General features: G+C 42.4%; 2 protein-coding genes across 2 annotated transcripts; both read right to left on the reverse strand.

Annotated features, from left to right (window-relative positions):
• Nucleotides 1-2,314: 2,314 nt before the first annotated feature.
• On the reverse strand, nt 2,315-2,985 carry LOC543294 (alpha-amylase/trypsin inhibitor CM16-like). Its single transcript, XM_044520964.1, has one exon. It carries the CDS (start codon nt 2,909-2,911, stop codon nt 2,480-2,482), a length of 432 nt encoding a protein of 143 aa, XP_044376899.1. The 5' UTR covers nt 2,912-2,985; the 3' UTR covers nt 2,315-2,479.
• A 2,742-nt stretch (nt 2,986-5,727) lies between these two features.
• Nucleotides 5,728-6,453, reverse strand: LOC123098890 (alpha-amylase/trypsin inhibitor CM3-like). Its single transcript, XM_044520965.1, has one exon. The coding sequence runs from the start codon at nt 6,387-6,389 to the stop codon at nt 5,883-5,885; it is 507 nt and encodes a 168-aa protein (XP_044376900.1). The 5' UTR covers nt 6,390-6,453; the 3' UTR covers nt 5,728-5,882.
• Between the last annotated feature and the right edge of the window lie 8,154 nt (nt 6,454-14,607).

The following is a 14,607-nucleotide window of genomic DNA, read 5'->3' on the forward strand; positions in this document are numbered from 1 at the left end:
TAATTAGTAATGTTATTGTCTTCCTGTATATTGTGTATAAAGCAATTCATAACTTGGCATCCATTTTATCCATAACATCATCATTTGTCTTATGGCTCCTGCAACGTCACGATACATACACTGTTTGTTGTTGCAACATTACAAATATATGAATCATCGTTATGATATTTTAACTCTATCTTTATCATTGCTTATCAAGCGGTGCATGTATTGTGACAAGCACTGATAAAGATAACAATAAGGCTACAAAATCACCAAAGATATGAGCACAAGATAGAGTTAAAATTTAAGACCCACAAAACTATTCCCTTTTTTGGCATTCAAGGTAGATAGCACCACACATGCCATGCATATATGCATGTCCCACATCCATGGGAGAAACATTCTTATTCACGAGCAATAGATTTATCTTTACATGTCTTTTTTTATCTTTGCATGTCCATAGCAAGGCACCATGGAGCATTGTCAACAGGTTCTCAAGTTACACTGCCTCGGCGTGACAAGTACTCTAACGAAGTCCCTTTGTGGCTCCCTAGGGCATTGGGGAAGGTTCATGAGTCCACTCTTCTCGGGACAAGATGGCTCCTGCTCCATGAAGTATCGCAACGCCTCGCATCAATACCAATCTGAAATATGTGAAAGCTCTAGGAAACACGTTATCGGCATATCGCCGACTTGCTGCGCCACAGGTTTCTTGTGTCACATAGTCATGATAGCCTTGTAGCGGCATGCTTGGAATACCCATCCCTAGGAAGCAGTGATTTAGTTTGGTGGTAGCAGTGGCGGCAAAGATGGAGACTAGGACAGGGGCCAAGAGGAGGAGACTCCAGCTGTACGTGGGCTCCATGTTATTTTCTAGCCACATCCGGCTAGTTTGTGTAATTTCTTGAGGTTGTGCACCATATTGGTGGGTGTAAGCTAGATGTACCACACTTGCGTGCATATATACCCAAAGAAAAAGTAATAGAGGGAGAGCTAGCAGTAATTAACTATATTTGTGTGTTATATGATGATTATGATGAGCTAGAGTGCACTTAATTAATTTGTTGGAACAAAATTTGGAGGGAAACAAAATCTAGCTTGTGCATGGAAGGCGAGAGATTCATAGCCGCTCGAGCCTAGCTTTTCTTATCATGACTGATGTGGTGTTCTTTTCTTCTATTGTCAAGTTGAAAACAATATTTGAAGTGGAACCTACTTCAATTAAGCTAGATTATGCGTGCCAGTGCTGCTAAACCAACAACCGAGTTTATTTCTGTGTTGTGTGTGAGAAAACATGTGATGATTGTGTGTGAGCAACTTTGCAAAACATTATTTTCAAGTTAACCGTAAAATCAAACATCTGTAGAAATTAATCGTCTACAAAAGATGCTACTAGTAACCTTTGAACCTCTCTCTTCTTACATGTGAAAACACTCCAAAAATAGTTCACATGTAGTTTTGTTTTCATTTATTTAATAATCCCAAACTTCGATAAATATCTACCATAACATTATCTACACAGATCTTTTTAAACTGTTATTTAGTCATATGTTGTTGCAACGTATAAGACTAGCAACTACACAGTATTGTTTGGGGCAAAGAAGTTATTGTATTTGTTTCGGCATTGCTTAAGAAAGAATATTTGTTGCCATTATCGCTCGTGGGATGGGTAACCTTAGGTCACTCATGATAAATTTCTGTTGCCGCAAACACATATTTGAGGGGCCAACCACATAATATCAAGCAACATTTTATCGAATACACCGTGAAAAGGTGTATCATGAGTCAAGCCAAGCGGCTATTACAATGCCTTTCAGCAAACAACGCTAAAAGTGTACCCTTCCCACTACGACTACAACAACGAAGGACACAACTTGTCCAACATCTGACATAAATGGTGAGGAAGCTGGAGACAAAATATCAGGACTGCATCTATAGCACAACTATTAACTCCACCACAATCCGCATAAATGCACCCTAGCCATGCGCCTAGAGGATTCGGCAGACCAGTATTGATGCCACGTTGGAGGCAAGAAATAAAAAAAAACTAGGAAACAAATTTAGAAATTTTATTAACAGTTGGACGCTTCTTGATTTTTCCAATGATTTCGACAGTCAAACACATGAATAAAATATCCGAGATGAACTTTAAGAAGCAGATTCCCTTAATTACCATCCATGCGCCTAGAATATTTGTCGGTCTGGAATTGATGTCACACTGGAGGCAAGAAATAAAAAGCTGGACAAAAATGTAGAAATGTTATTAGCAGTTGGACGGTTCTCGATTTTTCTAATAATTTTAACCACCAAAGACATGAATTAAAGCTCTGAGTTGAGTTTAAGAAGCGAAAATGATTCCCTTTATTCTTATTATCCATATATATAGCAGATAGCACCACACATGATGAGCGCGCGGAGCTCGTCCTATATGTATATATGCATGTCACACATGTATGGTCGCAACATGCTTATTTATTCATGAGCGAGAGAATTGTCTCTAGCTCCACTGAGACTCCTCCATACCGAGGCAGTATGGGGTGTTGTGAACGGTCGTCAAGTTGCAGTACCCCGGAGTGACGAGTATTGGGACGAAGTTCATCTGCACCTCCCTAGGGCATCCGGGGAGTTCCATGAGGCCGCTCTGATCCGGGCGAGACTTCGGCCCCATGAAGTAGCGCAGCGCCTGGCATCGGCACTGCTGCGGAATGTTTGCAAGCTGCTCACAGCACTCCTGCTTGGCGAGGTACGGCGGCCCGGGCATTTCGATACGACATGCTTGTTCTTCCACATAGTTACGGCAGCTTGGGAGTGGAGTGATCAGAGTACTCGTCCATGGGGTGCAATCTTCATTGCCGACGGCGGCAACGGCGGCAAAGATGAAGACTAGGAGGGCCGCGAAGAGGAGATTGTAGTTGGACTTGGACGCCATATTTTTGGATGGAGGCCAAGTTCGTTGGTGTGGTTTTTTCTTTTGCACTGCACTGGTGGGTGTATGCTGCACGTACCACACTTGCATGGATATATACCCCGTGAAAAGTAAGAAAGGCAGTGCTGGTAGCAATTAACTAAATTTGTTGTGTTACATAACGACGATGGTGAACTAGAGTGCACTTAACTAATTAGTTGGAACTGAATTTGGAGGGGAATGCAAGCTGGCTATAGCGTGGGAAGCCGTGAGAGATCCATAGCCGCTAGAGCCTGCCTTTTGTGGTCATGGTTGATGTGGCATTCTTTTCTTCTGTTGTCAAGTTGTCATCAGTACTTGAAAGTGGAGCACCAATTAAGCTAGCTAGTTTATGCGTGGGAGTGTTGCTAAACCCAACAACGGACTTTGTTTTTGCATCCTGTGATAGAGCAAACATGTGACGGCAGTGTGGGTGAGCAAATTTGCAAAGCATTGTTTTTGGAATTAATAGCAAATCAAAGGTCTGCACAGATAGACGGCTATGACTCAAAACCTTTTTTCTTTTTGAAAAGGAGGATACCCCTGGCCTCTCTGCCTCTGCATCATTATGATGCACACAAACCATATTTATTAAACAATGAGCATCACGGTCTGGATATCAAATAAACAAAAAGAAGCCACAACCCCTGAAAATAGGAATATATGCCTACACACATAGCCTATTATTGAAACGTCGTCCAAACCGGTTTTAATTAACCCGAGCAACTGCCTCCCACCGCTTGCGCCCAATACTCATAACCATGCTGCAATAAAGACATGTACAGATCCATGTTGCAGCCCTGAAAATGATTTGCAAAAAGTTTTGTGCTTTGACTCTGTTAAACACAGTCATCCCGGTAGTTCCATAAAGCCCAAGGAAAATCATAAACTTCCGCCCGGATATGTGGCTTAACTTTAGGATTAACCCCACCCAACAAGTTTCTGAACAAGTTTGTTATACTAGTAGGTAGAGGGATGCTAATAGTCACATGAATCGTTTGTCATAGCAAGGTGGCAAACGGGCAGGAAATAAACATATGATGAATTGTTTCATCCTTATCACAAAAACAACATCGTTATGGCAAACCTTGTTTACAAAACAAACTATCCAACTATGTGATTTCAGTTTCAGGCCAATAACAGCCCCCGGACATAGGCGCATAGTACAATGCGTTTGATATAGGATATTCAAAAAAAAAGAACGTAAGATGATTTTTAGAATGTACTGTAATACACACTAAACTCTAAAGACAATACATATGCATTGTTTACTATGATAAATTCATTAATATATGGATCAAGGAAGGTTCCGAAGGGTCATAAGCAATAGCTAAGACCACAATAAGGCTATAAAACCTGCAAGATTATGCATGAACGATTGTGTTATCTCCTTTCCCCATAAAAATCTAGTCACCATCCCGCTAATTCCGTCAGTTTCAGTGTTGGGAAACTGGGAGACAATGGATCTTGAAGCTCGTGGAGAATATTGATCTATTTTCGGTTTTGGTGTCTTAGTTTCATTTGCACGGACGGTATGGAGGCGACGACACAATGGAATAAGAACATTTGTCCACGTCCATTCATGGTAACACGGGTTCCAGCATCAACATAGGGCGCGTAAGGATTGGTTTCCCGAGATCTGATCGATCGGGTTGTGGTGAGAGTCATTAACCACGATGTTTTTGCCTCTTTTCACTGTCGCTTCTGTGGTCTCATCAATTAGATCACGCGATAACACTTTCAGCGCCTGTGTGGGATTGGGTCTACTCATCCGGTGTTCGCCTTCTCTAGGTCGATAGAATGTGCTTCACACCATCGACGCTGGCATCTCCTCTTGCAATGCTCAACTACTTCTCACTCGCAGTTTTTTTTCCCAACAAATGATGGATTTTATTGGCTTAAAATGGAGCATCAATAGGATACAAACACAATGCACACACCCGGTCTATGCATGGCTATGATGCATGCAGTCAACACCAACCCACGCACACAAAAAGCACGACAGCAAAGAGCAAAGTCATATAAGACTAAAACTAAGCGTAGACGAGGAAAATGAAAAGGAAACCCCAAACAGATCAGATCTGTGATCGCAACCTACATCAATGACCATATCCGCACCAACCATCTCATGACACCACACTGACGAGGAGGTTCTTCAATGATTACATGGCTCCAATGATGTCAACATGTGAGGCGTTTAGCTAGGCTCAAGACGGGCCATCAGCTTGTGAAGGTCAGAGACGGCGATGAACTCCCCTTGGGTCTGTTTGTAATCTTTATTTTTGTCATAGGTGTTCTTATAAGGTTTGGATTAGTTAATAACTTGTATATGGCTTTGGCCCTTTACAAACAAATTGATCGAGTTGAAATATGGCTTTGGCCCTTTACAAACAAATTGATCGAGTTGAAATATGGCTTTGGCCCTTTACAAACAAATTGATCGAGTTGAAATATGGCTTTGGCCTTTGACAAAATAAATGACCGAGTGTGAACTGAGCGTAGCTCAGATTGTTAGGTTCATTCCGGTGGAATCAGCCCACCAGGATTCAAGTCCTAAACTTGGCACTGTTGCTCGTATATTTCTGGATTTATTTCAGCCTTTCCGGTGATGCTCGCTCATCGGGAGGAGACGTTCCCGTTGACTACGGAGGCGTCTGTGCTGACTTTATCAATCTCAGGATGTTATGTCGGCTTAGTATCTCGGATGTGCTCATAGGGCAGGGTGTGCATGTCATACAGGTGATAGTATATGCGTGTATGTGAGCATCTGCGTTGTGTCGTGTTAAAAAAAATTGATCGAGTTGAAATTAAAGAACCACAAAATGGTTCTCTTTATTCTCATTCATAGCAGATAGCCCACACATGTTGAGCGCGCGGAGCTCACATATGCATGCATGCACACCACACGCCTATGGATGCAACATGCATGCTTATTCACGAACGACTGATTTTATCTCTAGATCCACAGAAGCTGTTCCACGGCGGGGCAGTATCGAACATTGTGAATGGTCGCCAAGTTGCACTGCCCCGGGGCAACAAGTAATCTGACAAAGTCCCATTGCATCTGCCTGGGGCATCCGGGCAGGTCGATGAGGCCGCTCTCACCGACATTGCCGGACCTCGGGTCCACGGGCTGAGACGGTACCGGCAACGCTATGAAGTAGCGCAGCGCCTCGCACCGGCACTGCTGAGGAATTTCTGCGAGCTCCTGGCAGCAATACAACTTGGCGAGGTATGGCTTCATGGGGGAGAATATTGACGCGGATGTCATCCATTCGGGTAACTTCGACCCGGGGGTGAAGGTGCCACAAGTTTGTTGTAACACATAGTCGCGGCAGTGTGGCAGAAGATCGGTCCGAAAAGCCACCCCTGGGACGCAGCTGCCGGAGGCGGAAGCAGCGGCGACGACGGAGAGCAGGACGGCGGCCAAGAGGAGGAGGTTGCAGCTGGACTTGCACGCCATGGTATTCTAGCCAAGTCTGGTTCGCTGGTGTAGTTCCTTGAGTGTATGCTGGATGCACCACACAATACATGCTTGCATATATATAGTACCCAAAAAATGTTATCGAAGGCAGATTTGTTAGCAATCAATAGCTAAATTTGTTGTGTTATACTAGGACGGTTGTGATGAGCTAGAGTGCACTTAATTGATTGGTTGCAACAGAATTTGGAGGGGAATGCAAGCTGGCTTTTGCGTGGAAGCAGTGAGAGATTCCTAGCCGCTCGAACCTAGCTTTTCTCGTCATGGTTGATGTGGGATCTTTTCGCATGCTAGCTGCTCATTTATCTCGTCAATTAAGCTAGCTTATTATGCATGCGGGTGTTGCTAAACCAACAACGGAGTTGGGTTTTGCATGCAGTTCGCGAACATGTGACGTACGACTGTGCGTGTGAGCAACTCCCCTTTGGAAATCATTTTTCGAGTTAATAACAAAGCACAAAAGACATAAAGCAATTACCTTACTGCTTGCTGGGGATATTTTCTCACCTTCTTCGTGTCCAAACACGGAAATAAACTTGACTGGTACCGTTAGTAAATCATGATGTTAGCGAGCACCAACCAATCGACTTGTCTCGAATACTTGACCTATTTGGATTAATTCTTTAATTTTCAAAAGACTTAACACAACCTAAACCGACAACAATATTCCTCTAACTCCTAGAATAATTTGGGAGCTCTAAATGAACATGTTCCTCAATAATTGGGACTTGGGAGATTTTTCTAACTCCAAATCCTTAACTCGCAATAATTTTTTTGGCGGGAGAACGTTTATTTCCCTAACCGCCACTGCCACCAAAGTCGTCGCTTGCACTGCTTCAGCCACACCGCCTTGCGCGTCCCCGCCCATTTCTGGATGCAGTTCCACATATCTCATACTCCCGAGCCTTCTTGGCTTCCGCCACTGAGTTGGAGCTCGTGGTTGTCGCGCCACGCTGACATAGCTCCCCATAGTTGGAGCTCGTGTGTTACAATCTTGGATGTATCAACTATATAAAATGTACACAAATTATTTTTATGACTATGTGTATAAGTGGACTAACCAAATCTCATCATTATGCTTCTTATTATGTGACACCTTATTTACGAAATATGTTACTGGTGAACCTATGAACCATGGTCAGTTTCTACAAAAAAACACTCCAAAAAAATACTAGTTAATAAAATGGACAACGTGTGCCAGATTGCTAAAAGTACCACACGACTCTTCTCCCTTCGATCCCACCTCCTCCCGAGCCCCTCCTTCGATCCCATCTTCTCCAGTTTTTTTCGGGCCTGTAGGAGCCCCTCCTTCGATCCCATCTTCTCCAGTTTTTTTCGGGCCTGTAGTTTAAAATAGGCAAAAAAAATAGCGTTCAAGGGGAATTGAACCCAGACACTTCCGTACAAATCTAAGCTGCAACATCCAGCTGCACTAGACCTCTTAACTGATTATGTTCAACTTACATACTAGTTATATATTTCTGAGACGAGAATAAACAAAAAAGGCAGTGATTAGTAACTGAAAATCCAAACCGGCAGCCTCACTTGTACGGGTTTTAGAACAATGCGCCCTAGTTTTATCATTTTTTCTGCACGTTTCACATGGTTCACAAACCCGGGCGTCCTCTTCACTCCTTTTCAGATGCAAAATATCATGATGTTTGCACGTAAGTTATCAGGTACGAAGTTTTAGTGTTGCCATGTTTTCCTCACTCTAGTTTTTGGGTATGTTTCTCAATAGCTTTTTCCCTGTTTGTACTTAAATTATCAGGTATGGGCTTCGTATATTACCATGATATTTATAGATAAGTTATCGGGGGTGTATTTTTCAACAACAACCCCCCCCCCCCCCCCGGCGGGTCAATATTACCATGGTGTTTGCATGTAAGTAATCAGATCTGCAGTGTGTAAATTATCATGTTATTTAGACAGAAGTTATCGTGTGTTCATCAAAGAAATTCACTTGGGCAAATTTACTATGGTGTTTTGTACCAAAGTTATCATGTTTGAGGTGTGTAAATCATCATGCTAGGTACATAGAAGGTACTGCGTGTACATTTTCAACAATTTTTTCACCCCCAGGTCAGAAAAGTTACCATGATGTTTATACACAAGTTATCAGATCTGCATGAGTAAATTATCATACTATTTACACAAAGGTTATCAGGGATATGTTTATAACAACTTTTCCACTGGGTCAAAAATTACCGTGGTGTTTGTACGAATATTATCACGATTGTGGTGTGTATATTACTGTGTTATTTACACACAATTTATAGGGGTATGTTTCAACATCTTTTTCTCTGAGTCAAAAGTTAACACGGTACGTGTTTTTACTAAGTTATCATGTCTGCGGTGTGTGAATTACCATTCTATTTACATAGAAATTAACGGGGATTATTTTCTCGATAATTTTTTACCTAGTCGAACTTTTTCCTTATTTGGTCAATGTTATCGAGGTATTTACATCCAGGGTATCAGATATGCAGTTTGTATATTACCATGCTATTTACACATAATTTATCTAGGGTAAGTTTTTGAACAACTCTTTCCCCTGATCAAAGTACCGAGGTGTGTATGTAAGTTATTAGGTCTGCGGTTCATATATTATCATGCTACTTACACTGAAGTTACCAGAGGTATGTTTTAACAAACTTGTTTCTCCGTGGACGAAAAGTTACCGTGGTGTTTGTACATAAGTTATCACGTCTATTCTATGCACATGACCATGCTATTTGCACTGAAGTTACCAGAGGGGTATGTTTTCCAAAAACTTCTTTCTTCGGGGTTAAAAAGTTACTATGGTGTTTATACATAAATTATCACTTGTGATATGTGCATATTACCATGCTATTTGCACAAAAGTTAATGGGGTGTATGTTTTCCAACAACTTTTCTCCCGGATCAAAAAGTTACCGTGATATGTATACGTAGGTTATCAACTCTGTTGTGTGTGTATTACCATGTTATTTACACAAACTTATCCGGAGTATGTTTTAACAAAAAATTCTAGCTCAAACTATCACTGTTTTTGTATGTAAGTTATCAGGTTTTCTGTGTATGTACTACCGAGTTATTTACACAGGACTTACTGGGGTAAATAGTTCAGAGAAAAAAATGTTTTAGAACTAGCGATATCCTAAACAGCGTGCATCAAAAGAGATGGAAGTTCAAAATAAAATGTCGTTGCCTTCTTGTTCTCTATCGGCAGTAGAAAAAAATTCACAATCTAAAACAAATGTAGGCCTACATGGAACATCAAGACGTGTCGGAGTGTCCCAGCTTGAGTACCTGCTTCATGGGAGATAGGTTCAAATGAGGTTCAGAAGAATGTTCAGATTCTGATGCAAGAAAAATAGCAGTTGTAAGTGGGGTAGTAGCTTTTTTGCATCAATGGTGAAGTGCATCAGTAGGGAATGTCCAAAATTCACACGAGGGAGAGAAAGAGAGATGGTGATGGAGATAGAGCAGCAGCCTGCATCGGTTGAAGGGACGTCCATATCAACATGCGTCTGTCAGCAGCACTTGAACTTTTATCCCGATTTTCCTCTGAAACTGCAACCTACTACAAGCAGCAGTGCATCTTCTTCTCCGCCGATGAGGGGCAAGCCTGGTTGATGTCTCTCAGTTGACATGTCCAAAAAACAATCCAGTAGCAGGTGTGTGTAGTGTTGGAACGAACCACGCGATGGATCGGAGTGAATGCGGATCGAGCGACCAAATTTAGCTGGTGTGGAACCTACGACCAGGCTGCCAAACCAGTAGTACACATACGTGCGTGTTGTGATCTAAAAACATCCTCCCGGAGATTGAGACAGGCCGAGCTCAAACATGTCAACCGAGAAGAAGCATGTTTCAGTTCATAGGATGAGCTCAACCCTCTCTCAATTAACATGTTAAACCATAGATTAAAATCGCGGGAGAAATGATTTCGCGGCGGCCTCTCCCAGCAGCTATAGCGGCCGCCGTAGCGGGCAATCGCGGCAAATAGCGGAAATTTTTCTGGTGGGGGAGATGATTCTGGAGGGATTTGTTGATTGTTGAGCCATTTATAGGGATATGTGGAGGATTTCGCGGCAGCAGCCATAGCGTAGCGGCGAGGCTCCCGGGCAGCTATAGCGCAGCTATCGCGGCTATTTTGCGGGCTATTTTAATCTATGTGTTAAACACAGGGGAAAATCCAGGGCGACGATGGAGAGGCCGAGCTCCCTGAGGTTGGGGAAGGTGGCGGAGCATGGGACGGCGACTGTGTTCGGGAGTGTCCAGGCACTGAGGAAGAAGTGTGTGAGGCGCGTAGCAGAAGAGCATGACCGTCAGCGCACGTTGGAGAACAGGAGAGGGCGGCGATGGGAGTCCTCGACGGAGAAGCACTGGGGCAGGCTGCGTTGGTGAGGTCGTGCACGCCTGCGCAGTCGCCGGAGTTCAGGAGCCGGGTGGGACGGGGCTGGAAGCTCTGCCGACGGCGTCAGCCCCTGGGCATCCACTTCCCAGGAGCAGGCGATGCTGGTGCGGGGGTCGCCGAAGCCTGGGAGGGGCGGCGCGAGGCAGGCGGTGGCAGTGTGCAGCGGTATGACGACGGTGGCCGATGGAGAGCAGGCGGCGCGCGTGAGGTAGTGCGGCGGCGGCACGAGGTATGTCAGGAGGTTGAGGAAGGGCCCCGTTTTTCTCAGGTGCGGGGACGACCCAGTCTTGCGGGACGAGGATGCAAACGAGCTTCACGGGACGAAGAAAAAAGGTGATGTGCGATGCGGATCGAACGTCAAACGAACCGTGTGGCAGTTTTGCAAAAACAATTACTGTTGCCATATACATATTTTGTATTTATATTTATTAACTATTCCTACCAGAGTTCTATAAATCTAATGCAATCACAATCACCTTCCTTTACAAGCTGAACATTCAGGAATTTAGCAAAAGTGATCTTATACATCCGAGGAAACTAAGTAACCAATGGTGATCCATTCACAGAGAAATATTTTTAGATCATGGTTTTAAGTTCATTGTCAATTATTCTCTCATGAATCTTCCGAAAAATATGGTTAAGTACCATGCCCTCTCCCTCAGTTAAAATGTACCAGAAAATGTGAGGCATTTGATCTTTCCTGCGCAACACTTGATTTTGTGAGTATTTTGTTGTTGTTAGCATAGTCTATTAGGTGTTTTGAGTGTTTTCTTATTTTTCACAACCATTTAGTTATAAGATTGTAATTTAGAGTGTCCAGATCCAGAATTCCAGGCACCACATAATCCTTTCGCAAATAAAATATAGGCTTGTTAAACCGGTGACACTTCCTTGTATCTTTGTTTTGCAAAGGATACTTCCTTTTATCTTGAATATCTTGCACTAGCCTTCTTGGTCTACACTCACTCCTTTTGATGCTTCTAGGAATGAGAACATGTACAATGGTACACTACTCATGCAAGTGTTAGTAAGTACAACCCTGCCTCTGGTAGATATGATATTACCTTTCCCTCCTAAAAGCTTATTATCCACCCTTTCATGTATTGGCTCCCTTTTTATGTTCATTTTTAAAGATAGCTCACCACTCATGCGGAATGGTCATGTATTGGCTCCCGCTAAACATTACTCAATATTTTGACATCATTGGAATACCTAAGTAAATAAAAAGGCAATGTCATAGTATTGCAAGTGAAGATTTTACTATAGTGATCCTCTCTTTCACATGCCTCTCCCAGATATAAATTTTACTTTTGTGAGCATATAATTTCAATCTAGAGTTTTGTTAAAAAAAACACAAAGGATAGACTTCATTTAAATCCACATTACTCCTAACTCAATGTATACAAGGTGTACTGGATTCACACCTCTCTTTGGACGCTGTACCATTAAAGATTACTTAACAACCGCCATGAGTGATTGCTCTACCAACAGATTCATGTCCTTGTTGGTCAACCAGAATGTCTCTTGGACATGGTCCTCAATCAGAGATTCGTTTTCACATCCGGGGGAAGAAGTTTTGACTCCCAAGCTAATGTGTGTACGCGGATGAGTAGTTAAATCTGAAAAGAAAAGGTGATTGTTTTACAAAACATGCTTGTGTATTCTACTTGTATGTAACTCTTAATGAAGTAATAACGTTCCACGTGCTCTAGATGAAAGAAAAAAAAAACAGTACAATGAAAGGCTATTTCTCAAGTTTTGAGTGTGGGTGGATCCTATTCACCGAATACTGCGCAATCACGCACCTTGACAAGAGTTGCGCTGATATAACGGGCCAACCAAATTTTCGGTTGTAGTGTATGTTTGCCACCATGGTGGAAAGGTTCTGTTCAAGAACCTTCCCTGAATTTTTTTGGGCCTGTGTTTTTGGGTCTTTTCGGTGTTATTTTTTTCTATTTTTATTTTTCACTTTTTCCCTTTTGTCATTTTAAAAGTCACAACTATTTTTTGAATTTGCGAATATTTCTAAAATTCATGAACATTTTTTCCAATTCATAAATAATTTTTGAAATCATGAACATTTTTCAAATTCACAAATGTTTTTGAATTCATGTTTTATTCCAAATTCACGAAGATATTTTTGAATTTGCTGGCATTTTTTAATTCAGGAACACTTTTTAATACACAAAATTTCAAATTCACGAAATTTTTTTCAAAATTGTGCATATCTTACGAATTCAACAACATTATTTTGAATTCATAAATAAGTTTTGAGTTGGCGAACATTTTTCAAATTCATGATTTTTTTCCAGTATTGTGATTTATTTAATTCCTGAATATTTTTAGAATTTAAGAACATTTTTCAAAATTTGTATATTTGTGAATTTGTAAACATTTAAAAACTTGATGGCACTTTATTAGTTTAAAGCATGGATTCTAAATTCCGAGTCTCTTCGTGTGTGTGGGCGAAGAGAGCTATAAATAGCTCATAGGGTGAAGGAGGCTCCGGCCAGAATCGGTTGTCGTGGGGATGAAATAAATAAAGCTACGAAGCGCAAATAATATAGCGGCATGTGGCAAAGGGGCTCTTCAGCATGGAAAGTTCCTGCAGAGGCCGAGCTCCATTGAGCTTTTTATTTTTCTTTCAACGAAACACTTTTTCTACATCTCAAAAAAATCTTTAAAAAATATACATGTATACATATATTTATAGAATATATGTACAAAATTCATGAACATATTCATATGTGATGTACACAAAAAAAGGTAAATGCACATATTAAAATGGGCTTTTACTGGTTGTATTGGGCCAGATATTTGTCTTTATTGGGTAGCATGCAAATAATCAAATTAGTTGATGAATTTTTTTTCTTCCCTCAAAAAAAAGTTGATGGATTTTTTTTGCGAGAAAGTTGATGAAATTTTACACATACTTGAATACTATGCATATGTGTTTGTATTAAAGAAAATGACATTTTTTGAAACTTCTAAATATATTTAGATTTTTTTTGAAAAAAGAGCTCCAGTGCCGTTCTCCTCTTCAGCAGAGATATAAATAGCACGGCGGTCCCCAAAATAATTTTAAAAAATAGCACGGCGCACAGTACACGACATTGCCCCGGCCTGTGGTCACATCGCACTGTGGCACTGCGCGCACGTACGTGCGGCCATCTCGCCCAGTATCGGACCCCCACCTAACTCCTATAGGGCGTCCGGTCATACAGCGCCGCGTTAATGGCGCTGACGGCGACACGCAGCGTCACCTACGTACGGCCGTGTTCCGGGCGGGCGTACGATCACGGTTGCCGTCGTCGCCGTGGGCGTGGCCCGGGGGACAATGGGACGGACTCCCTCACCCACAAAACCGGGCGAAACGCACGGCGCGTGACCCCGGGGTACGTAAAAAAGGGTGTCCAGCCCAGCGCACGGAGCACGTACGCAATGATCGGAAAAGCGCCCAGCTCTCAGCGAATCCGGCAAAACGTCTCCATCCTGGCAATTTCAAGCTATGCATCACTCGTTATCACCCAAGGATATGCTTTTGGAAGTTAACCCGCTGTAAGCTTCCGTCACACACCGGGTTGTTTAATCCCGGCTCGGCTGTCAGTGCACATGAGGGCATTTTATTTTCATTCTTGTCTATTTATTTTTTTAAATGTACCCCCACGTGCTCCATTGAGGAAACCCTTTGGTGGCTCTAGCTACTCATTGCCAGGAGGTACAAGAAGAGGATCGGCAGGCCGACGGCGCGGCTGATGAATTGGTGGTTTTGCTTTCCTTGTACGGATGAGTTGTTAA

This window comes from Triticum aestivum, chromosome 4D (genome assembly GCF_018294505.1).
Source record: "Triticum aestivum cultivar Chinese Spring chromosome 4D, IWGSC CS RefSeq v2.1, whole genome shotgun sequence".
Lineage (NCBI taxonomy): Eukaryota > Viridiplantae > Streptophyta > Magnoliopsida > Poales > Poaceae > Triticum > Triticum aestivum.

Excerpts from the sequence above, each read along its gene's own strand:
- LOC543294 (XM_044520964.1), bottom strand. The coding sequence starts at position 2,911 with ATGGCGTCCAAGTCCAACTACAATCTCCTCTTCGCGGCCCTCCTAGTC.
- LOC123098890 (XM_044520965.1), bottom strand. The coding sequence starts at position 6,389 with ATGGCGTGCAAGTCCAGCTGCAACCTCCTCCTCTTGGCCGCCGTCCTG.